Source organism: Saccoglossus kowalevskii, chromosome 14, assembly GCF_978046115.1.
Source record: "Saccoglossus kowalevskii chromosome 14, keSacKowa6.1, whole genome shotgun sequence".
Lineage (NCBI taxonomy): Eukaryota > Metazoa > Hemichordata > Enteropneusta > Harrimaniidae > Saccoglossus > Saccoglossus kowalevskii.
In genome coordinates, this window is record NC_140654.1 from 20,705,379 (window position 1) to 20,732,345 (window position 26,967).

A 26,967-nucleotide genomic window follows, 5' to 3' on the forward strand; every position below is an offset into this window, starting at 1 on the left:
TGTGCCCTGCTACGATATTGTGTGACAAGTAATACAGGCTACAACCATCATTTTGTGAGACTTGTATGATCTCCTGCTTCCAGCGGCGCCCTCCAGAATACTAGCGTTCCTCTGCAAGCAAGACTCCTGTATTTCTTCGTTGTTGTGTTGCTAAATCCATTCACTGTCGTCCATTAATGCATCCTGGAATTGTGAGTTATCACCAATGCACACTTCCCAGAGCAATCCCCTATTTTAGTGACTTTATTCATTGTATTTTTCTGTGCTTTATTTCTTGTAATTATTTTGAGAGGTATTAAAACCAGGAGCTTCAGCGTGACATTTTGGGTGTGTGTGTATTTCATTTTCAGTACTATCGTCTTGTCTACCCCATACTAGCAGTAAAAGAACCTGAGTACTTACACTGTGACATTTTGGTGTCAAAAGTGGGATTGTAATTCTGATTCGGATTGTGATTCTGATTTGGATTTTATTGTCAGCAATCCTTTGACTAAATTGACTGTTTCATAACTGCTTAAGGTCTAGAGAACGCGTTGTTGTCAGACCAGCTTGTCAGGTTGACATTAAATTGCTTTATTTAATATCACTGGAATTTGATTTGCGTGAGGATGAACGTGAAGTTGAAAGGTTGAAAATTGAGGCAATAGAGAGAGAACGAGACCGTGAAGAAAAAGAGAAAATAAGAGAGCATGAACTTGAAGTGTTGAGATTACGTGCGGAAGCTAATGGTCAAAATGGAGGCTTAGAACAGTTGGCACAGTCCGTTGCTAGTTCTAAGGGCCCAAAACTATCTTTGTTTGATGAGACTAGAGACGAGATGGATGCATTATAAGGTTCGAGCTGAAACTCAGAAATGGCCCGTGGTAGTTGGGTTATGAATCTTAGTGCATTATTGACAGGCAAAGCATTGTATGTGTTGTCTGCAGCAGAGTCCATTGATTACAATTTTGTAAAGGCAGCTTTGTAGAAGCGTCATGATATGAATAAAAAAGGTTATCGAAAGAAATTTCGAACTAGTAGGGAAGAAGGTGGCGTAAGCATTTCGCAATTTGCAGCTAGATTAAGTAGTTATTTTGACCGATTGGTAGAGCTGTCTGAAGTTGGTAGGAGCTTTGATTGAGCTAAGGACTTAGTGATGAGAGATCAATTGACGAGTACTTTTGGTAATGAGTTGTCCATTTTTATAGGTGAAAGGTCACCCAAGTCAGTTAAGTAAATGCCTGAATTAACTGATAAGTTTAGAGATGCACATGGACAGACAGGTGATATAAATCAGAAATCTATCCAGTTTCAGGCAGGCAGTCAGAAAGGTAAAAGACAGGGTCGATTTGGTTAGGCTGTTATATCGTCCAAAGTTTGCTTACGTTAATTGTGAGCCACCGGGGAGTACATTATAGTTTAAATATAGGAATGTTACCAACATAACAGTCTGTTTTATTTAGTAAGGAGGGACTGATAATACTGAATACAGAAACGGTATCAAAATTGTGTCATTGTCACACGCAACGTAATATTACCGTAATTGGTATAGTACAGGTGTGATGGTTCAAATACCAAAATGGCAACAGTAACAAAAAGACGTCCCTGGCGGCGATGATAAAATACGAACACGGGGCCAACAGATGAGGTTTCAACTGGTACTGGTATTATTATACTCTGCAAACATCAAGTACAATAACGCGGTAAAACTCCACTACTCCAATAACTAGATACTTAAACTCCAATACAATTCAATGAGATCTCCGATCTGAACTCAGTGCTGAACAACTCCCCTATATATACCCACACTGTCTATAAATAGACCATTACATCAGCATACATAATGAGTCTGGAACTTACTACAAATTTCTAGAATGTTCCATTACCTTCTATTGCCTTCTACAGTGCCCTATTACCTATTCAACCAACTTCTAAAAATTCCATCCAGACACAGTACGGTTCTAGAACATTCTCAGTCACACGGAAGTGGTAAACAAGTCGTATGCGACAGTCATGTAATATTTAGTTCAGGAGAACTGATAATGATAAATATAGGAATGGTACAATTAATTGCAGCATGTATTATTAAGCTCGTGAGGACTGATAATAATAAATATAAGATTGATACCATGATTGCAACATGTGCTATTTATTCCGGGAGAATTAATAGTAATGAATACAGGTAAATTCGGTCCTCCTATGCCCATAGAAGTATAGCTTTTTTTTTCAATGTTCTCGTAAAACCACGACCATGACAATAAACAAGAGACAAATTACAATTATTTTATTTTCATTGTATCTCATATATACCACAACATTGCTAGTAATCCAAAATGGCGGTCAAAGGACGTTACTGATCAACAATAGTTTATTTGTCTCATTGGAAGATTTGGTATACATGCAACACGTTAAAGCGAGAAACAAATGCCACGAACTGTGACAGCTGTTGCCAGAAATATAAGATGGCGCAAAATATGATAACTGACCATTTCATAGGAACTTCAAAATTGTTTCTCATCGATACACAATATTTTTTGTAATTATTTAGATTATTTATAAACGATGCCACATATTTGTCTAAATGTGAATGACGATGAATGAAAAATAATGGGAAAATTTAAACAAAAACTAATTTCGATTCACATCACCGTACAGTCTCACGAATTATTCCATTCCCATAATCACCAGCATGTGACTGTACATTCAATACATGAATATCATAGCCTCATTAGCAATTCTAATTACTGTTATCATGCATACAAAGACAGTAGTATAATAAATCCAGAGGATTGGGAATTAAAATGTGCAGTTAATTAATGTACTTTTAAAAAACTCGTCTATTCATATGGAATATTCGTTAGTAGTTTAGGTCTCGTAATGAAATAATATATGAATAATGAAGAGAGTCGTTTGTATTTTTCTACAATGATATTATTTTATGCTGTAATACAGTCAGTGTTAGCAAAACCAATCTTATTATCTGTACACAATATCATTCACATTACAAATTTACGAAATATACGTTTACATCTATGTAGAAATAAATGACGATGTATAATAAATAACACGGTAAATGTGATACAAATTAATTCCGGTTCAAATTACCAGAGAGGGGCATGAAGTATTCTAATCCTATATTTAACACCTTGCCAATGATTGTCCATTAGCAAGTATAAATTCCTTGATCATTTTCATACATACATATCATTGAGCAGCTCTATGATAGTAGCATGTGTTATTCTAGCGTGCATGAAGCGTTGGCAAATTAATTAGTATTATTCGGCATTCTACGCTAGGTTAGTTCAAATATGTATCGTTTCATGATTTACCATCACTATCGTGTTATTAGTTACCCGTATTGGGCATACAACGGCAGTAGTATAATAAATTCAGAACAATGCGCATAAAAACGCACAGATAGTCAATGTGCCTCGTCTACATACATGTAATGTTCGTACGCAGCTTAGCACTTGTACAAAATCATATCTGAATGATAAAATCTTTAGTTTCCGAATAGCATTTTTTTTGTTTTACTCTACTCTAACATTCGTGTTTACACTCATGTTCAGCAAATATAAGCATATTTGTGTAGATGTGAAATATAATGTAGCAGAAAATATTGAACTAATTAAAATTATTTTGGACTGACATCCAACATTTGATGATTAGCGTCTATTATTATACATTGTTCTGCATTGGCACACACATACATCTTGAGGGGCAGCTTGCTATTAGTATTGTTCCAGAATGATGATATATTTGCTTGTTGTGTTCGTATATAATCTTCTAAATTCTTTTTGAATTACAGTAAATTACAGTCATGTTAAACAAATATAAAGCTACTTCCAACATTTCCTTCACCATTATTTTTTTTTATTTAAAATCAATTTGTCTAAATGTGGAAGATTGCACATGTTGAACTATACTATTTTCCAGTCAAATAATCATACACCAACATGATGTATTAACATTTGATATTCACAAGCCACATTCTGTATTCAATACATGGGCATCATTGACTCATTAAGAATTATAATTATATTAATCGTTCTCACAAATTATTGACATAATTGATGTATAGCTTATATAATTTCACTTTGAACATATAACTCGCTAATACAGGTCGAAACCATGTCACATGTTGTCGATTATATCATGATACTGGCGTATTTCGTTTAGTAAACTAGCTCTAATTCATGGGATGAAGTCACACGTCGCGTTACATTGCGATTTCCTGTACGTCGTTTGCGACTGCTAATTGGGTTGCAGATGTAGATAGTCAACTAGGGAAAACTGTCTACTTTAGCTTCACTTTAAAAGATGAACTCAACACATTAATGACAACGAAGATGCACCGATGACGACGAAGGAAGCAATGAAGTATTCTATATATGTCTTTCTATATTTTTGTGAAGAAATCGAAACATATCTAGTCGACTTCGAGAAAAAACATCTCTAACTTCAACAATTAGTGTTGATGAATGATTCCATATATATAAGAAAAATAACGGGTAAATTTAAACAAAATTAATTTCGATTCACATCATAGTACAGTCGTGCGAATTATTCTAATCCCATAATCACCAGCTTGTGACTGTACACTCAATACAGAAATACCATAGCCTCATTAGCAGTTATAATTACTGCGATCATCATTTTTACATACAAGGACTAAGAGATTATTTGCCCTCCTGACGTCGGGTAAATGATCACCTGCGCCCGGGCGCAAACGACCATATTCGGGCAGTAATATATAAAATAACACGGTAAATGTGATATACATTAATTTCAGTTCAAATCACCAGAGAGATATGAATTATTCTAATCCTATATTCAACAGCTTCCACATCATTGTCAAATTAGCAATTATAATTGCCTTGATTATTTGTACATATCGTTTTGTACGTGTTATTCAAGTGTGTATGAAGCATTGGCAAATTAAGTTGTGTTATTCGACTACTATCTTCATCAAATTAGTTCAAATATGTATCTTTTTACCATCACTGTCATGTTCTTAGCAACCTTTCTTGTGCATACAATGGCAGTAATTTAATCAATTCAGAACAATACGAATACAAACACATAGTTAATCAATGTGCTTCGTCTAGCTACATGGAATGTTCGTACATTAGCTTAGAGCACTTGTAAAAAATAAATCTTAATGCTAAAATATTTAGTATTGTTAAATATTCTTGTTTACACTCACTTTTAGCAAATATAAGCAATATTACACTTTAACACACTAAAAATAATCAATATAGGAATGGTACCAAGTATTTAACATGGATTATTTAGTTTCAGAGAGACCGTAATAATCAATATTGGAATGGTACCATGACAGTAGAACATGTAATTAAATTTTCGGTAGCTGGCAATTCAATATTAGTACCAAAAAGTACCATGTATCGAGAGGAGTGTTATCATGAATATGGAAATGGCGTGGGACGCTGCTAATAATCAATCCGGAAATGGTACAACAATAGTAGCATGTGCTATTCAGTTGAAGAGGACTTATACGGTAATAATGAATATACGAATCGTATCAAAATACAATTGTATAATTTTGTTGTCTAGAGCTGCTAATAATTCAGAAATAGGACCAAAATATTGGGATGCGATATTTAGTTCGAGAGAACTGATAATATCAAAATATAGCAGCACATACAATTTAGTTGCTGAATAATTAGATGCTAATAATTATCAATTGGTACCAAAATATTAGCTTTTGGTATTTAGTTAAAGAGGACTGGTAATAATGAATGTATAAATGGTATCAAAAATAGTAGCACATACAATTAAGTTGTCGAGAGCTGCTAATAATTCACAATTTGTATCAAAGTATTCGCTTGTGCTATTTAGTTAAAGAGGACTGGTAATAATGAATGTATAAATGGTATCAAAGATAGTAGCACATACAATTTAGTTATCGAGTGCTGCTGATAATTCACAATTTGTACCGAAATATTAGCATGTGCTATTTAGTTCAAAGAAACTTATATAATAATGAATATAAGTATGGCACAAAAATAGCAGTACATACAATTCATTTATCTAGCTAGTACTGCTAATAATTCATTAATGGTACTAAACTAGTGTAATATATTATGTAGTTCAAAAGGACTGGTAATACTGAATATTGGAATCAATGGCACAAATAAAAAAACAGCATATTTTTTTTTTCGAGAGCTGCTACTAATTTAGCATTTGTACCATAATATTAGCATGTGCTATTTATTTCATCAGGACTTGTATTACTGGAGAGAAATTTTAAAAAAATAGCAGCAAAAAACATTTAGTTGCCGAGAGCAGCTAATACATGCATGTAGTGCATGAGAACTGGTAATAATATATATACGAATCAATGTCACATAAAAGTGTAGTTGTCGATGGCTGCTACGATTTCAGGATTGGTATCGAATTATTAGCATGTACTATTTATTCCAGTAGGACTTGGAACTACTAACATTGAATATAGGAATGTCGTCAAAGTATTAGCATGTATTATTTAGGTTGAGGGAACTACTAACATTGAATATAGGAATGTTGTCAATGTAGTAGCATGTATTATTTAGCTCGATGTAACTGCTAACATTTATTATAGGAATGCCGTCAAAGTAGTAGCATGTATTATTTAGTTCGATGGAACTGCTAACATTCAATACAGACATGTCGTCAAAGTAATATCATGTATTATTTAGTTCGAGGGAACTGCTAATATTGAATATAGCGGTGTCGTCAAAGTAGTAGCATGTATTATTTAGTTTGAGGAAACTGCTAACATTGAATATAGCGATGTCGTCAAAGTAGTAGCATGTATTATTTAGTTTGAGGGGACTGCCAACATTGAATATATGAATGACGTCAAATTAGTAGCATGTATTATTTGGTTCGAGGAAACTACTATCATTGAAAATATGAATGTCGTCAATGTAGTAGTATGTATTATTTAGTTCGAGGGAACTACCAACATTTAATAAAGGAATGCCGTCAATGTAGTAGTATGTATTATTTAGTTCGAGGGAACTACCAACATTTAATAAAGAAATGCCGTCAATGTAGTGGCATGTATTATTTAGTTGAAGAGAGCATACATATTGAATATTGTCAAACACAGTGAAAAAATATTTGATTGCATTATTGGGTTGGGTGTGTGTGGCCATCGGATGCAGAATTTTAGATTAAGCCAGTTCACAATTAGGCCGCCATTTACCATGAAGCAATACAAGGTCGAATGTAGCATGGTACCTGGCTCTATTCTGTTCCTATGTACTGAATATCAGGTTGCTGTGTTTTGGTATTTTTCAAGGCAAATTGACCAGAAAAGTGAGTTTAATTTTAATTTTTCATATGTAAATACTTATGCGGAGCTACTGTAGTGGTTTTTTCTTTCCGATTATGAAAATGTGTGTTTCTGTCGCCATCGTTAAGATATTTAAAAAGTAGCTAAAACGTTTCTTCATAACATTTATTTTTATAAATGTTGTTTGAAATTGAAGATTATGATTTGTATTTTATCTTTTACCCACAGAATAGCGTTTATACAGTAGTTTCTGTGTTACTTCCTGGGTAACATTTTCTTCCTGAAATGTGAGAATTGTTAACCTTTTTAGTCTCTTTTGACTGAGATTTTCCTAATGAATCTGGTATACTAAGTTAAGTTACTGTGCATACGAAACATATAAAATGTCTTCAAGGAAGAATATTGTAATATAATTCCGATTACGAGGATGTCAATAAAGTTTTTTGGATGCATGTTTTTTTGTGATGTGGTTACTAAGCTGCTACGTATACTAAATTAAGTTATAGCTTGTCGGGTTATAGTCAACTGATAGTAGTGTTTCCGTATCTTGATATGCAAAATGGAAGTATATGTATATCATCAAATCATATTATGGAATATGTCTTTCTATTGTTTGAACAAATGATGCAGTCTGAATTTGAATTAGAATCATGTACATTTAATCCCAAGAAGACATCTTTTGATGAAAAATTTACTGAAATAATACAATAATTGTCAAGGGCAAATTTAAGATCGCGATGCACTGGAGAGACATGAATACAATTTTAAAACAAATAAAGCAGTGTTTCAGGAAAATTGTGACAAAAAGTACTTATCAGTATCGACTATATTACGTATATTTAAAAAACCTTTTTGTAGTGGAAATTTTATTAATCAGTCTGTATTTACAATTTCTGAGTGATACATCGTAATTAGTAATGAAATGTAGTTTGAAATAATACTCAAAATTTAGATTTGTGCCAAAAATCTTTCCACTTTTCAACACAGGTTTGAGTTATTAGGTTTAACCTATACATTTTCTCTACGATTTCTGAGTAAGCTCTTTTAATATGGATAAGGGTAGATTCATTTTCATTATCTCTGCTATTCAAGGAAACTAACCAATTTCTAGGAATAGCATCAATAAGACTGAAATATTTTAAAAATTGATTTGATGATATGTTATATTTGTCCGAGAAAGTTTTAAAGGTGAGGAAATTGTCCCTATCATCCAGTACATCGGGAAGAAATACATACCACTCTGGTACCAACCTCTATAGAACATAGTTCGCTTTATTGACATTTATATATGAATGGAAGACGTTAAGAGCAATTTCTGAGTGGTAGAGTAATTGTAAATAATTGTTTTGACTAATAAACTCATGGCAAGCAGTGCAAAAGGAAATTTAATTTCACTACTTTAATAAGTCTAATAATATATTTCAACTATTTTACGGGCACTAGCAAAAGTAATATGATATCACTAATTGGTCGATTAAATGGTTTGTAAGCACAATATGTAGATTTCACGGTTTTTGACAAATGTTGTGTGAGCGCCACCCAGAGCCCACAGGAGTTATTCGTTCGTTTTAGTTGGAAGTCGAAGAAACCACGTTGGGGACGGTATCGTGACAACGTGAAGTAGAACCACAATTGTTTTTGCGAGAGTGTTATTGTGATTTAGGGAATCGCGCTTTATGATCAACGAAAGAGTAATGACAGAACAAACAAGACGAGACAATGAAATGGAAATTCTCGCGCTTTACATGAAGAGCTATAACTCAATTAGGAAGATCTCAAGAGCGTGTACTACCATTGATAACCAAACATTTTGAAATCGTTCTCATAAATTGTGTATAAACTTTTCATTTCAGTTTCTGTAACATTCGAAATATATTTCTTGACCAATAAAGACAATGACGTATTTGTTCCATGCGGTTCCAAGTCCGGGAAGGTCACTATATCATCAGCCTTGATCTTGCGCAGCACGTGGTTGGCGTCACGTGTAAAGGTCTCGTACTTCCCGATAATATCGTAATGTACATCACAAGGCTTGCAAAGCTCTTCATACGTTTGCCAGTGAACGTCAATGTTTTTCTGGTGGCTTAAGACAAACCTCAAAACTTTGAAACGTTTGTATCTTCGAATTTTTTCCATCAATTTTATCGCGATATGCGGACAGCAACCGTTCAAATGGATGCCTTACAAATATTATTTTTGTATATGTTTGAAGGCATCGTACTCTACCTTCTAGATCAAAGCTTCCAAGTTGTTTGAATTTCTTTGTGTAAATACCCCATGTACTGTCCTTTATTTCAGCAGTGCTGTTGTAGCGCCCTCCCATTACCATCAGCACTCTTCGCCAATTTGATGTTGCAACTTTGGGAACAGGACAGTAAATCAGTTTATACTTGTCATCGACGTACATTTCATGGGACAACTGCAATTGTCTATAATTGTCTGTCTGTATTTTCCCACTTTCAGCAGCCATCATGTTTTGTTCACTAGCGTTTGAACAGTTCACATATTTATTAGAACCCTGTATACTAGTATTTTGCAGCTGGTGACATGTACATCGCAGAAATGACAGGCGTCTACGCATGTCTTTTTCGACCATCCGGGTTCTAGATAAGTTCTGAAAAATAGTGGTTCTCATATAATGGAAAATATATAAGGAAATATGATTATCATTGCATGTATTATGTAACAGAGGGTGAATGAAATTTGAAGTTATGGAATAGTAGAAATTATTAATTGTGGACGATGCTTATTCCAACTAGTGTATAGAGAATTAGAATGATCAAGTTCCAGTCAGCTAGTATACTGCTTGTAATTTTATCATCAACGGACGATTTAAAGTTACATTTGTATCACCCGACAGGCGAGTATACCGTGAGTCAACAATACAGACGCCATCTTGCACTCAAAAAAGTGAGTTTGTGGACTAAACATAAAAAACAGATTCAGTTTCAATAATAATAAAAATTTGCATAGTTGCTGCATGCAAACATTAGCCACACAAGCTAGCTAAATCAAACACACATAGTGCATTCTTCAATTATATACTCGCATCTGCATACACACCAATACTGTTTAGTATGTGTATTGATGCTATAAAAACGATTCCGACAACATAATCCTCAAGCTACGTTGATAAAAAAAATACGATTTTAAACACTAGAGGGCGCTCGATTATTTTCTAAAAAATACCTCTGGTCTAATCATATTCAAAAGAAAGTGGTAAAATACTTATAGCGCACGTTTTCTAAAAAGAAATAATGGCCAAAATTAAAATGATTTAATGTAGTTTATTATGTCCTCTTCATAGGAATAACTTGTAAATTTACCTTACCTTGCCTGCAAGTGACGTTGTGTTATATATTGGCATTTTGTCCAAGGTCAAATTGCTTGCATTTGATCGTGAGTGATAATCTAGAAGCCTTGCGTCTCTCAAATCGCCTGCAAATTATATTGAAAATCAGATTAATGCAGAATACAGACGTAGATTCCCATCATTACTGACCACATATGACCCCACTCACTAGATTTATCTTATTGACATGGCTTTATTAGTGCACAACATTTGGTAAAAATAATTAACTATTTAGTCTCAATCTTTGATTCAGATTAAATGTAAATTTGAATGTATTGTATAAGTATTCAAAATCAAAGGAAGCACTAACAGCTAGCCACAATTTGATTTTATTTACGCCTTCTATCTCAATGTACCTACTGCTTTTGTGTCAGTGAATATTGGCTCGTTCATGTTAACATGAGACCGGTCACTGGTAGCATAGTGGTTGTCGCACCAGACTTATGATCGGTAGTTCAAATCCTACCTTAGGCTGAACATCAAAGGGTCGACCCCTACACTGGGTGAGTGTGCCACAGACTCAGTGGAAAGGCCAATTCCACTGGCCGAGATTCATTCACTAACGAATGCGACTTTGGTGGAACTTTGGTCAAGGTCTGCAGGTGCTTGTGTTCGACCGGGCCTGGTTGACGCCAGGATAGCGCAATAAAATTGCCATTTGATAGGGAGATGACCACACAGCCCTATCATGTAGTCCCAAACAGGAAATGACTTCTGTGGCAAAATGCACTATGTGTCAGCACTAGCACTTGCAATTTGCACTTACATAAAAGAAAAGTCAGGAGAGACAACAGTGACATTCAATGTCCGGAAAATGAAAATCGTCCTAGATAAATCCATAATCACAATCTGTGGTATGATTCCTAATACAGACGAATAGTTTTAAATGTACTGTAGCGAATGAAAGGAGAGTTTTTTAAATTGAAACTCTTCTTTTATATTGTAGTTATTTGCTGCAAATGTGTTTAACTAAGTGAAGTGTCAACGTCAACTATATTTCACGTAATTCTCTGTCTCAATTTGGTCACGTTTCTTATTTTCAAACGGTCCTAACAATAGATTGTTAGTTGCACGTAGTTATGTATTATATTATACCAGTATACTATTTGTGTCAAACCATCGATTTGATTTGTCCAAACACAAAATTTAGATATGCAATCAAGGATATATCTAAGCAATAATGACTACCCAAGCGCCATATTGGATGAGGAGTGGTGTATATGAATGATAATGTGTGAAGCAAGACGAACTTATACTGAGAAAGGCGTCGGTGGTACAGATCAGGTTGTAACGAACAGAGATGGTGATAACTGTCTCTGTTGACTAGTTGAATGGCAATTGAAATAGTACTTGCCTCATTCATGTGACAATTGAATACATTATAAGGATGAATCGAATATTGCATCACCTAAGACTTTGCAGGTATAAGCGCTAGTACATTCACGTGTGTACACTCGTGTACACTCGTGTAAACTCGGTGTAGATGCTGACATTTTCATAATGGCATCAAATACGGATTCACCAATAGGAGAATACTAGTAAAAAAATTCTTTTATCCGCTACTGAAGACAGAAACCGTCGAAAATTGCTTTCTGTCTGCCATTTTGTAAAGTATTGTTTGTTTGTTTGTTTTCAAGTTAAGGGAGGAGCGGGGCTGTTGTCTCCATTGTTTGCATACATTCAAGCCTGCCATTTGTGTCACTGTGATTTTTTAGTCTTTCGAATGATATTGTAGCATATTTCGTCCCAGTTTTATAATATTTCGTTAATTTAGTTGGACTTTTCGACCTCGTCTGCCAAATTTTACATGATATCAAAGCTGATATTCCGTTGTTGTCCTACACGGTTTGTTGTTAAGAAGACCAGGCTAGTTGATAACACCAGTAATCGTTTTTTTATGAATCCGATCATCACTTTTTTTCTGCCAAATATGAAAGGACAAATTGACAATTGCTTTGGGGCACTATATCAATCTATTTTTTGTTTTGGTTTTAGATTTTGAAAATTCATAAGTTAATCATTATGGAAATGTTACGTACATGTTGGACGTGATTTTAATTTTAGTATGCAGACTGTCTGAGAACAGTGACCACACATTCCAAAAGGTCAGCGCTCACGCAACGAATTGTGTAACACATCTGCGGACTCGTCATTTCATCCTGCGCTGAAATACCAGTAGAGGCTGCGTAGTCAGGTTTCATCCTATACATACTTTATAATATTCAGCGTACATCATACATATTATTCTTACCGTTTCGCCGGCACCAATAATAATACCACATTACACAAGACAGCAGGCACATAACAGCCAGTCCTGTAACATGACAACTTTAAAAATGTTTGAAAATAGTTCAAAAGATTTGTTCGTTTATGCACCGTTGCAAGCTAAGTCGAAAATCTAGTTCATTCTGTGAAGCTGATAACCTTAGAAACACCTCAAAAACTACACAAGACAGATTTAAAAACGCTTACCAATTTTGATTCTTCTTTTATAAGCCATAAGTGTGGTTGTCTAACCAGTCAACAGTCTGAAAGTAAACAGTTTATCGTCTGATACATAACTTAGTCTTTTGTTGTCACTGCATAAAAAAAATCTTCTACTGACTAACAAAGGCTTATTCAATATTGATTCACTTTATGGGAATCACCTCTGCTCAAAGAGATAGTCTGGGTCGATGTTCTAAAGAATTGTTATGAATAGAGAGAATTAGAATACATTAAAATATTTAATGACTAATGCGAATCACCACTGCTCCATGATAAATAGTCTGGATCGAAAGGTCAAATCACATTACAAATTTAAAAACTGTACACGTATAGCTTTAACTGATATCAGGGTATACTCAGTATGAGTACTCGGTGCTAAAGTTTATAGTTTTCTCTTTTCTTTCAGGTGACTAAAGCTCTAATGGATCAGGACTAGGGGTGACCTTGAAAACCTTATTTCCAATTCAATCCGAGTGACTATGGTTTCAACTACGTCTAAGCCAATATAAGTTAGGATAATGGCGTGCAGAAAAACTGAAAGCTATCGGACCTGTGTTGTGTCAGTTCCCAGAAGCTCAATAATGTTGACATGAAAAACTGTATCTCAATCTAGAAGTAAAAATATTTGACATCTATGGTTATTATCAACGCAGTAATTTCGCAATATAAATAAAGCCAAGGATTTATGAGATATTTGAGAGTGTTAAATAAATAAATAAATAAATTTATTAATAAATTTTAATCGCACTTATGACTGAATGGCCACCACGTAAACATAACATTTTTAATACATGATCGAACCTAAAATTAATTGATTGAAGATAAATCTTTCATCATGCATAATTTTACTCGAATTTAGTTATTTTTTAGTATGAATGTTGTTCAATGTTGTATACAGCTTCACAAATAGCCTATTAAATAATATTATAATAAAATATTCCAGTCAATTTTGCAAAAATAATAGGAAATTCTGTCATCTAATTGCAACAGATTTTTTTTTCTTGAGTATGCCTTCCGCAATGGTCCTCAGACCCACATACAAAAAGTCAAAGAAAATATACGGAGTGAATGTTTGTCTAATTTGCATAAATTAAAACCAGCTATTTTTCACATTTCAGAATTATCATAATAGCTTTATTATGTTATAACATTCCTCTTAGGTGTCATTTTAACCATTTTTGAGCATGGGAATTTGTTTCACTTTTTCTTTGGAATGGTTGACTTATTTGCATAAATCTGTATGGCTGCCAAATTAACGTCTTATGTTGTATTTAGTTATTTAATTGAGTTGAATCATGCACAGGTACACTTTGATACACTTGTCATGCAGGTACATACGGTTGGTATTTGTTTTATTTAGTAATATTTATTTCAGGTTCAATGTCAACAACACTACTACAATGTTAATGAAGATTCAATGGAAATCCTATTCACAGTGAACGACATAACTCTACTATCTACACTGTGCCTGGGCAACGTGTCCATCAAACCTGCGTCGTATTCATTGCAAACCTATTAATATAGTCCAAGCTTCAGGAGAAAGAAGTCAGATCCAGAGCCCAAGTACTCGTCATTCTCTGTTGTATTCAGCTGAAGAAAATTCCAGCACTAATTGTTTATTTTGTAATATAAACATCAACTTCGAAGAACGGGGGGGGGGGGGCACGATATCTTCCCAGTAACCACCATGGTCTACAATGAAATGTTGTTAGCAACATGTAGTGAAAAACATGACTTATGGTCCACCAGTGTACAGTCAAGAATTATGAGTGTCCATGGTTTACTTGCTGCTGATACTATATACCACTGAATATGTAAATTTACGTACAATAAAGCAAAGAAAATATACCATAGACAAGAAACGGTAGACCACACGACGAGGTTAAGATGGCTAACTTTCATCAAGAAAATGACGATGAGCAAACTGCAAGTACACTATGGTAATAAAATAACTATAATTAAAATTAATGGTAAAGCGAATGTTGTCACATTCAAGGGCACAAAAGAGGCTGTGCTTCAGGATTAGCGCGACAGGGGAAAGATAAGCATTCATTTATTTAGTGGACAGAGGCAGACTCAATTACCCATAAACATTTGATGCAATCCATGGGATTGAGAGGTTCCCTTTTAACACAGCAAATTAAACACATAAGTTCTCAATAAATAGATTAATTATATAGAGCTCTCAGAAAAATATAACAACAGAGTTCCTCACCCCTGACCTGAACCATAACCCCAAAACTCAATCTCCCCATATAATTCAATATGCCCATCCAAACAATTGTATAGTAGGGCCCTACTATAGATGATTTAATATAACTTTGTCCAATGGCATTTAGTAGTTTTTTCAACTATTCACTGTCGTGATTCACTGCCCCAGCCATAGACGGTCGGTGACGCTGTTAGCATTGTCATACTTTCTGTGTTCCAGTACTCTTGCACGAGGTGATAATCCCTCAATGCTTTAACAGATATAGGCAGAAGTACGGACGCGCCTACATAGGCCAAGCCAACGCATGTACTTGAAATACAAATGAAAAATTAGTCATGTTTAACAGTATGCTATAGTTTATATAGCAAAGCCCTGCATTATAATATGTATACCAGATGTGTGTTAAAAAGATCCTAAGGGGAATGCTAGACAGTGGAGAATCAGGGAATTAAACAGTTCATATGTTGCCCATATTGCATTCGTTAAACATGAAGCTATTCATGTCTAAGCACTACCCAGGATAGAATAGATCATGGATGCACAAGGGTGCTGAATGGTTCTCAACTGTTGACGTAAAAATTGGTTACTGGCAAATGAGTATGGATGAGTGTGACATTGTCCCATCAGTTGAGTGCAACAGTCTTCATGTGGGTCTTTCAGGCAGCGCTAGCCCCTTTGTATTTATTTATTTACACCAGATAAGCTAAATGAAAGTGTTCAAATTCAAATTTACATTATTCATATGTAAAGAGAAACAGCCCCTTTCAAATGGTGATGGGAAGTGTCTTGCTGACTTGGCAATTAGGACATGTCTAGTGTAACAAAATGATGTGGTTGTATGTAGTGTCTCATTCCTTGATAATCTTGAGAGGCTGAGACAATTGTTTGAAGGTTGTAGCTAATAAATGTCAATTTTTCAGGAAAGAGGTGAGGGCATAATGTTCCCAAAGATGGAGTACGGATAGATTTTGCCATGACTGTAGCCCTGCAGGTATGGCTAATGCCAGAAAAAGATGTGAAAACAATAATGGGTGAAGAATGTTACTAAAATAGCAATGCCCTTGTATGGAATTACTATTGGTTTATATGTCACGTGAGGTAATAAGAACAAACATGCAGTCCATAAGCCTGAGTTGGAGTGAACTGTGGAGTGCAAATATCCATTTGCGACCACCAGCTGAGCCCAAGAAAGAGGTTATGACATCTGAGAAGTGATTGCTGTATGCCGGAGTCAGTTGGTGGTTACAATGCCAGGTGCGGAGTTTTGTGTGTACCTGCATTGCCTCAGCATTAGCTGAACCAAGTTCTTATGGTTGTCAAGTGCCTCAAAATATATGATACCTGACATGGGGATCAGTGGTTGAAAGAGTGTACAAGTTCTTTGAATGGGTGCAGACTTGATAACAGAGAACACATAGCTGAGCATGCTGATGTGGAGACTGCCCTTGAGGAATGGGAAAAGCTAGGTTTGAGAAATAGTGTGCTGCACAGATCCAGTAAAGCTGATGATGCACTGAAAGATGACAAGAGATGTGGCGAGAAAAGTGCGATCCTATAAAAGTGTGCCAGGTGCAGAGTCACTGCTGATGGGAGAGCTAAATTTCCATCGGTTAATATCAAGATTACAAGGTCACTTGAGATGTTGAGCATAGATTACCGCACTCTAGAAAAAGGCTGATCGGATATGCTAATGAGAACTCACGACTTCACGTGCCTTAGCTCTACCTACAATGAACAAAACAACAAAATTCGCAGCAGAAACACGAGTAAGTCAGACCATGAGTGAGAGGAATTTTGAAATTGGAGTGATACTAACATCTATTTGAAATGACATGTGTAGCCAAGTCTCATACAAGACAATGACTTCCACAAAAAAATGGCCAACATGAGTGTTTCAATGAGAATTTCCTCGGTATGTTAAGCTCTTTGATTGAAGAACAGAATCAGGACTGGTGACAGCATGTTGGACCTTTAGTGCATGCATAATAATAACTGTAGAAAAAGTGGTGTAACAGAATATCTCCCCTTCCTTCCTCATGTATGGCAGACATGCCAGGCTGATGAATGCAAGTTAGCATATGATCATGTTGAGAAACGAGCAGGCCAATATAGAAGAAAGATTAGATACCTTGAAACATGATTTCAATCCAGAATCTGTTATTGAGAGGAAAACATGGGATAGCAGAGGGGTGGTGGAAGGAGCCTGAATTGGTTGTGAGGCCAAACTGTCCAGATTTCCACGTCATAGGACTTTGCACAGCAACATATTACTTCATACCACACCCTACTGTACAATATTAAGATAGACATATGAGGCAAGTTATAAGGAATTCATTATTCAACTGAATAATGGTCCGAAGCGGAACATGACAGCAAGCTAGTAATTCCATTCAGTAGTAGCATTTGCCGCCCCGGGGTAAAAACTTAACAAACTTAATGGTCCAATTAAGGTCCATTTAGTAAAGTGTTCTATATGACTTAAATATGATTGAACAGCCCATAACGGGCATTGAAAGCATCTTTTTATCTGTTTGTGAATCAACAGCATATATTCTTACACAAAAGATGGAAAATATCGCAATCTACATTTCACAATTTTTGCGTGTGAAAATTAAAAAACTACAGTTAAAGAATAATTTATTGACAATTTATTAGGCGTTTCATGGATCTGCACATTGTTTCAGCAACTATTAATGAATTAATTATTCCTTGTAAAATATTCTAATTTAACTTTGTATTTTATATGTATATTTCAATAAACCTGTCGAAACGTTTAGCAAAACTTGGCACTTATCGTTGTAGTTGTGTTGCAGACATTGCATACTATTAGATATGCCAATGAATCATCAATATGTACAATACAATAGAAAGACATAGCACATTATCCAAATATTGAATTGTATACTAGCACTCCCGCTACGAGATATTGGTGGCTCTTTTATCTCCACTTTCTGAGCAACAAATTTGCTGTGTAAACCAAACGGCAAAAGTTCAGGCGAAATCGCCCTGCCGATCTCGGAGAAATCCTTCGCATCCAGCACTATGACCATTCCTGTAAAACGAACGTAACTCATTAGGTTTACCTCGTAAAACATAATATAGCTCGAATTAACTAAGGTAAATAATGTTTGTCTATGTATTCAGGCTTCGTGAATGTTCGTATTGACAGTTATTGCTCATTAACTACATAAATATGTTGCATTAACATGGCTATCATATACATCGGTTTAGAATACAAAGCTAGCGTTACCTGTCTCAGTATGTGTGTCCAGTACATCGACAAGTACAACACCATCGTCTTCGTCAACAGCGTCAAGAGTAGGGACAAATATTGGCTCACTTGTTATCAAACCATCGTATGGACCCCAATACAGTGCTGATTTTGTTTCAACGTTCAACTGTGTGCAATAAATAAAAAATATTCATAACTAATCTCAATGATATGTGTATAAATATAATATAATTGGGTTCGTGTTTAAGTCAATATAAAGTCAACGTCAGCACACCTGTGCATAACTTAAGATTGAACTAATACCAAATTATTATGAACATTTAAAACTCCGGTCCCATAAACCTATGTAAATGATTTATTCTTTATTCAGTAAAACGACGCCAATTTGATGTTATGTCCCACATTCACGGTTATTGGGTACAGGGTATTTATTTAATTTATATAATATATACATGTTCGTGGGCACTTGTATATGTAGACAGTTATGGTTTAACGCTGTTTACATTTTGGAATTCTAACCCAGGTGGAACATACTAAAAATATTCTTAATTTGCATAACTAACAAGGCTATAAATAAATATTACAAAATATAATTAGTGTAAAAGACGACGTCGGATACTACTAGTATTACATTTACTTTACCACTAATTTACATATTGAAAAGCAATAATCGATCCGTTGATGTGATAGATGTGACCATTTTATAAGTGTCCATAAAAGCTGTACTGGGTGAACGATTATACACATAACTCATTCTCCCAACTTGTATTTTGTAGTTATTAAGGAAAGTTAGAAGTTGATTAGCTTATAAGATTTTACTTATAAGATCCACGTTCTCTTGTAGTTTTGCTCATTGAATTGTGGATTGTACGTTTAATTCACTTAATCCTTGAAAATTACAATTGATAGTTGCACCAGAATTTCATAACGAAACCGACTCTCAAATTTGAAGATGATCAAATAAAACATTTTGGGTTATTGTAACCAAAGGAATAAAACTATTTTAATTGAAATTTAAAGAATATTTTGGAAAAATAAACATACAACATGTTCCATATTTGAATTTGGTTGAGTTCGTGGGCTAGTTAATATAATATCCAAGTTGAAAGGAAAGAAAAATAAATGTTTGTGTTATTGTAACCATACGACAAAAAACTTGAGACGGAGTCAACGACGACAACAACAACGAAGACAAACATTATTCCCTAAACGTAAATTTGACATAATTTCTGGGAGCTAGTCGAATTTGAAACGCCTTCACCAACTGAATTACCAAAACGTAGATAATACATTTAATAAACTCATGTATGCTCTGGTCTTTTAAAATGTGTAGCATGTTTTGTATGTAATAAAGCTGCATTTAAAAAAAACCTGCGTTTATACATTAACACCTTCAATTCATTATTGAGGTGGTACATTTTGTTGCAGTCGGAGATAGATTCTGAAGACATTTGTGACTTAACTGGGGAATCACAATTTCTTTAGTTTGTGACGAAAGTGAGGCTGTACACCAAGATAAACAAGCGAATGTGAATAGCAAACAATAGGTTGTTAGCATCCATGTAATAATCGATGTTTACTGACAAAAGATAACAGTGCGAGAAGAACAACAGCAGAAAAACAGTTCTTGTTCATTACTACCACTGGCGGGATTTAAACACATATGTATCATGCCAAAGAGACAACGGGCTCATTGTATTCCCATTGACCTTGTATCGTTGCGATCACTAAACTGCATTGTACCATCCTTGTATAGCATACAAATAATTTATCAACTTACCTTGATAACCGTATTTGGTACTGGGTCTAAGCCTGCCATGTACGCATACGTGTAGGGTTTAGTGTTATAATTATAATAGTTGATGGTTGAAAAATCAACAACTTGATAGCCCGATGGATAAAGATCAATTCTGTCAATAAGCGTCCAATCATTCATATCAACTACAAACCGCTCTACCACTGTTCTCTTTGTGCCCTAGATACAAACAATGATTGTAATATTGCAAAACTTAGTCAGAAAGTTTGTCAAATTGTAATAACAGCTATAGGCAGATCGCCAACATTTAATGTATAGTTGTGCTCAAAAATATTTGTTTGCATGCAACATTGCAAATTGATGTTTATGAAATAACTTACTGGTCCTGCTACAATTTCTTCCAAATCGAAATATATGTATACATCCCACGAGTATGTCAACATATCTAAGTACATTTTGCCATCCAGTTCATAAGAATTGAGCTGCAACACACAAATTAATCATCAATTATTTTGTTTATCCACATGTATATATCTCAATAGTGATAGCTTATTATCATGATTCTTTACTTTTTCATCAATCGATATTTTCCCATTATACAATCGTCAGATAATGGACAAAACACAGAATTATTCGAAGAGTTAACTCTGCTTTTGTATGTTATATCAAAAAACAATATTCGTATTCGTATAATACATGGCGGACTATAGCATGTTCAATCAAAATCTAAAAATCTTTGCAATTTTTTTTCCGAATTATTTGTGTAAACAAAATTTAAATAAATTTCAAATTGCAGAGGCGGCGGGACAAAATTTGGTATGGTGGGGCGACATCTGCTCACTATCCCTGCATTTTTAGAGGCAAATTTTGCTGACACAAAAAGTTTCAGCTTGGTTTGGGGGAGACGCCGGTGCCACCGCCACTGAATTTTGATGTTTCCAGTATATACATTTTATAATAATGAATTTATATGGATAATGCTCAGAATAAATTATCGTGCTACTGGCACATAAATTTTCACACATCATGTTGAGATTTGAGAATGTGAACTGCACTGATAACATTCAGTTTTAGGCCATGGTATAGAAGAAAACTACGTCAGAATACAAGCCAATCATCTGTATAGCTTAATTGAGTTATTGTGTTAAACTGATCATTCGGCATATAAAAATATATATAATATATCGCCTGATAAATTAACTATAATGTTAACTGATGTATCTAAAATAATGTTCAGCCATATATCAGTTGTCCAGTCTTTTATACCTGATGTGTTATAAACAACCCATCTGGTGTGGAGAATTCGCCTACTACTTCATTGGTTTTACGGCTTATGAAAACAAATCTCGTCGGAATATCTGATCGAAATTCATAACCGGTCAGGAAGGTGGGCAGTACTGGGTCATCTGGGTCCGACACTGAAATAGGAAATTTGCAGTCAATAGTTTATGTTATGAACGCTCTACCAAGTACAATTGATAACATGTTCAATGGAAATAAACATTTATTTTAAAACAAAATTCAACACAATATATATATGTTGTTGAGCCTGTTTTCTTATCTCCCTCGGAAGTCACGAGCAAGAACTGATCAACCAGTGGTTTTAATGAATGCGCAGTCAAATTGTTGGGAGTCCAATATAAGACTAACGTGAAACCTTATACACCTAGATTTGGGTGAGGTACCACAACGTAGTCACATAGCGACACTTGATGTGATGGCACTCTACACCATAATACCTAGTATTACAGAAGCCAGTAGTGCTTGCCAGAAAGCCGTTGAACTTAGACATGTTCAACTTCCACCCACTTCTAACAATATAAATTGGCTAACAATTATACCTAATAACAATAGTTTTCAGTTTAACAACAATAACTAATGCGTCTGGCAATACATGGACGTAACTCCACACATTACTATTATCATGTGCACCATCATCCAACCACTTCGTATAATTTATGTTTCATAGATGACATATTCACCATATTTGCATACTATTTTATAAATATTATGATTTCAACTACCGATCGCACGAGACCATTACATATACTATATTACACTCAGATGTCAAAGTTCATATTTATCCGACATTAAGTTGATCTGAGATGGAATTGTTGTCAACGTTCAGTACGTAAAGATGAGAACGTGTTACTTGTTTAATATTGAAGTTTTTGATGTTAAATATGTCAATATTCACTCAAAACTAGCATTTAATAGAGTACCATAACTACAAAATAAATGATCACATAACATGCAACATTACAAACGCAATATATTTAATCGCATGCAAACAATGTCAAAAACAATACGTAGGGGAGACAAAGACACAACTGAGAACCAGATTTACCAACCATTTTGCAAAAGTATTTCAATAGCATCAACCATCCTAAAAACGACATGTCATTTATAAGCATAATCAAAATAAATAAATAAGACAACAAGCTACGCAAAAAATAGAATCTATTTCGATAGAAAAATGGCTGCAAGAAAACTACCCATACACTAAGGAATCAATACTGGACAGTGGGCGAGCATCATACGCTAAGAGCCACCTATCAGCTACTATCGGACACTCCTACACCTGCGGCATGATATTTTACACCATTTGTAGTCACCGAAGAAGCCAACTTTTAGGGGAGAAAGGTTGACTCCATTCAATCAAGTGAGCAGTAAACATACAGAGTGTTGAGATGCAATTCCAGCGTATACACTGTAATATACATTGTGCTGTATGCGTAAAATTCCGTTCAGAAAATGTGCGAATTCTTAGCCGCTTTTTTGAATTATTCCTACGTGGCAATAATGTTTTTCAAAGGGAATCCCGCACTATGATCTCCCGAACCAGTTGAATTTTACAATGTCTATAAATTGTGTTCCAACAATTACATAGCTTTAAAGACATGTAATAATGAATATTAATGTTGAATATGGAAACCACGGTAACAAATGTACATCGATTGAAAAAAAACCATGAATGATAAGCAAGTACACATATGTTAAAGATTTAAGTCCATGATAAATAACAGAATTGTTTTGTGAAAAAAAAGTGAGGAATAATTGTTTATTCAGTCCTTTACTTGTTTATTCTGTAAAAAAATGTCTGATTTTTTGGTTATATCATTTCGTTATACAAATACAAATATAGTAAACAATATAGTCAACTCACGTAGGTTTTTGCATACATCCATGAAAAAATTCGATGTTGGAATAATAAAATAATTTTCAGTTATAGCAAAAGAATGGAGGTAACCACCGGGTAGATCAAAGTCGGGGTAACCATCATCCACGCACTGGCTCAGATTGAAGGGACCGCCTGCTAAGTAAGACGCTATTGGTATCCGTTCGTCATTCTGGATTTTATACACCATTCGCCTTTGAATATATTAATGAATAACATTTATTTACGACACAACAGAAAAGCTTAATAAATAAATTATTTAATTAATTAATTGTGTTGTACAAACACAATTATATTGACGCATCAGTTGTTTGTGGTTTATTTTTGGAAATCGTTTTCGGACACGTTATTTTTTACATTTGAATTTGTGGGCAATTCACTCATCTCGGACACATCCACACAAAACATGGTCTCATGCCTATTGAGCATTTGTTTGCAGAGCCAGTGCGCCCTCTGTGACACAACAAAAATATGCACTTATATACAATATATCTTACTTTATATTATACATACCACGCATTGATGTTTTCACTATCACGCATATCAAACATGAGTGCAGAACTATACAGTGTTACACCGTCAGCATCAGTGTGTTCGTGTGCCGGATTATTCAAGTTCACCATATATGGAGGCAGCCCGAAGTTAACATCTTTGAACGGATATGTTCCCTTGGTGTCAAGAGTCTCAAGATCGATCCATAGTCCTATGAATGACATGTTAACTTGTATATATTCAAGCACAGACAACAAAGAAATTACATACAATAGATTTGCGAGAAATTTAGCCTTGCGCTGTGGTCAAATATACGTCAAAACAAACAAAATGAATTGTGCGTTTAATGTGCCTCGTTCGTCGTGCTTTTGTAGCTTAAAAGCGCTGTATATGTCTTATTGAAACCATGTCCAACATAACTCCATAGCTTTATCTCAACATAGCCTTAACCAACGTAGCTTTAACTCCAATATTACAACCCAATATTTGTCGTGTTTTACCACCGTAGTCGCACAGTCCTAATGCATAGACATAAATATTTTGAAAACTATACAGGTAACTAACCGAAACTAGCTTCTGTCACGGTTTCGACATTATCTCCAATCTTCCAGAAAGCAATATTTGGATTAAGGGCAGAATAATCGTTGAAAACGGACCATTTCTCGAACTGTTCCTGGTGCTACATGAGAACGTGAACTCAGATTAATAGTAAAGACTGATTGAAACATTGTGTTTCTTTATAAGTCAGCGTGAGGTTAGGTTCAGTAATGTGAAAATGGTGTAGATATGTGGGACATTTCTTTCAAATCGACTATATCAAATCTGTAAAAAGCAGTTAACAATGTCATTGAATGAAGACTACAAATGAAAAGAATATCGATGATGTCAACTGCGTCACTTGGACTAATTTACATCATTACTTTACTGGTATAACGAAGGCTGTGCGATTTATTTTAATGAATTTTCAATTCCTATCACAATTCAAGTGACCGAGTACTCCTGTTCACTCAGATACGATTTGACTATGCATTAACTAACTATGCATTTAACTATACATACAATAGGAGAATACGTCGTTGCCCAGGCGACCTTAGATACGTCCATATCCCACTCGTAATAATCCCACGTTTTATAGCTTTGAGTCAAATAAAATCTGGAAAAAATTAACATACACCAATGTAATGCGGTTGCACAGAAAATGCCTGCAAATTTGTCTACAAATAGCATAAATCTAGCTTTATGTTGACACATAGTATTCACAGCTTGTGATAATGGATCAGTTTTGATGTTTTTTTATATTTTTACTGTGTTATTACAATTTATTTTTTATTGTTACGTAATAGTTTTGTATTTATCCAGAATCAGATTTATTCTTCAAGTTAGATAAAGTTGTGTTAAAGGAAGGTTACACCGCGTATGTTTGACATTTGTGTTGATAAACATTGATTTAGCCAGAATCCACGGCGCTTTTCTAAAAAAATACCAGTACTATTTTTGACCTGGGTGCAACGTGCACTAAATACCACCGGTGACTCTTTCTTTACCTTCCAACCACCAAGGGAATTGTACAGTTAAAGCTTAGAAACGTATTTGTTTATACTCGTTGATCTGCGCAATAGTCAAAATCGCCATCTTGTTTCATGTGCGACTCATATCTCGTGTATGCGTGGCGCGACGACTACCATTCAAGCTATCAATTTATACTTTGATTTGATTTCAAACATACACCCTGAAAGACGTGAGGCTGAATATAAATAGATATTATTGATATTGAGCATAAAAGAGAACAACACAATATCGTAAAAATTGTACAGGCAAGGTGTTGTAGAAGCTGCCATCTATTCATGAATTGCGTGTGAATTCCAAAATGAACTTTGCAATTTGTATATATCAAAAAGTAACTAAATGATTGAGCAATACACTCACACAACTCTAAGAAGAATTTTAAATCGTGACATATCGATTATCATTCTGTCACATCAATCGAAGTCATATTTATTTTTTGACATGTTCATCTAACTGTACTATCAACAACAACGAAAATATGGGGGCAAAATATCAGGAATAAATAAAACGTTGCTGTTAAGTTTCAATCTTGCGATCTCAGAACAAAACACGCGTCATTATAGGATGCCTGGTCTAACACGAGACAATGCAAGTTAACTCGCTAGTTGAGACCTAATCGCGATTTAATCATTTTATTACTGCAGAGAATGTGGGTGAATCGATTGATATATAACATACTTAGTTCCGTATTCCACCATACCATCACGCATTTTAAACGATGCCACTCTTCCTAATCCATCAAACGCGTGGGTAATTTTGGATCCAAGTTCAGGGTTACTCCAGTTACCATATGTACCACCAGACTGCTTTAAAAAGTACCCTGTAAAATTTGGTAAATGTACGTTACTACAAAATTACGTTTTAATCACGACTTTATTAACTAATTGTATTCATGAGTTTATATGCGTAACATTAAAGGGCGGCAGTCGTCGCGCCGCGTCCTGTTCGATATGGGACTCATAGCGACGTATACAACGCGTGTAAAATACATTGTTTATTTACATAAAATCCGAACACGCGCTGCGCGACGACCACCGCCCTTTAAATACTTGTCATACCTTCAATCCAGTCTGGTATCTCCCCATGTATTTCAGTCGGCATATACGGTCTTTCCCTCGAGATTGTCCCGAAGTAAGTATCGTATATGTTGTCTGGTACATCCCAGCAATTTGCCATAGATGCAAACAGACATGACACAATCATTTTGAATAGCATACGAGATAACATCCTGAAAGCAATATGACATATGTTAACAGGAGTAAGTAAGGTAAACGTGTTTAATGCTTCTGTTAACACATAACATATTAAGTGCAACGCTTAAAATCTCAGACGAGGTCGGTAATGTTATCAGTTCTTTTTAATGTGTACACTGGCTTCAAAATACGTTGCGCCAACGAATTTCATGACGTGTGT

The 26,967-nt window shown here is 34.9% G+C and overlaps 1 protein-coding gene across 1 annotated transcript; it reads right to left on the reverse strand.

Moving 5' to 3' along the window:
- Positions 1-17,017: 17,017 nt before the first annotated feature.
- Positions 17,018-26,757, reverse strand: LOC146734552 (beta,beta-carotene 15,15'-dioxygenase-like). The gene is made up of 12 exons (XM_085507517.1): positions 26,613-26,757; positions 26,233-26,374; positions 25,048-25,141; positions 24,553-24,667; positions 24,010-24,199; positions 23,485-23,690; positions 21,585-21,736; positions 20,699-20,800; positions 20,343-20,537; positions 18,581-18,728; positions 18,236-18,382; positions 17,018-17,055 (listed from the first exon to the last, which is right to left on the reverse strand). Exons 1-12 carry the CDS (start codon positions 26,755-26,757, stop codon positions 17,018-17,020), a joined length of 1,674 nt encoding a protein of 557 aa, XP_085363643.1.
- Between the last annotated feature and the right edge of the window lie 210 nt (positions 26,758-26,967).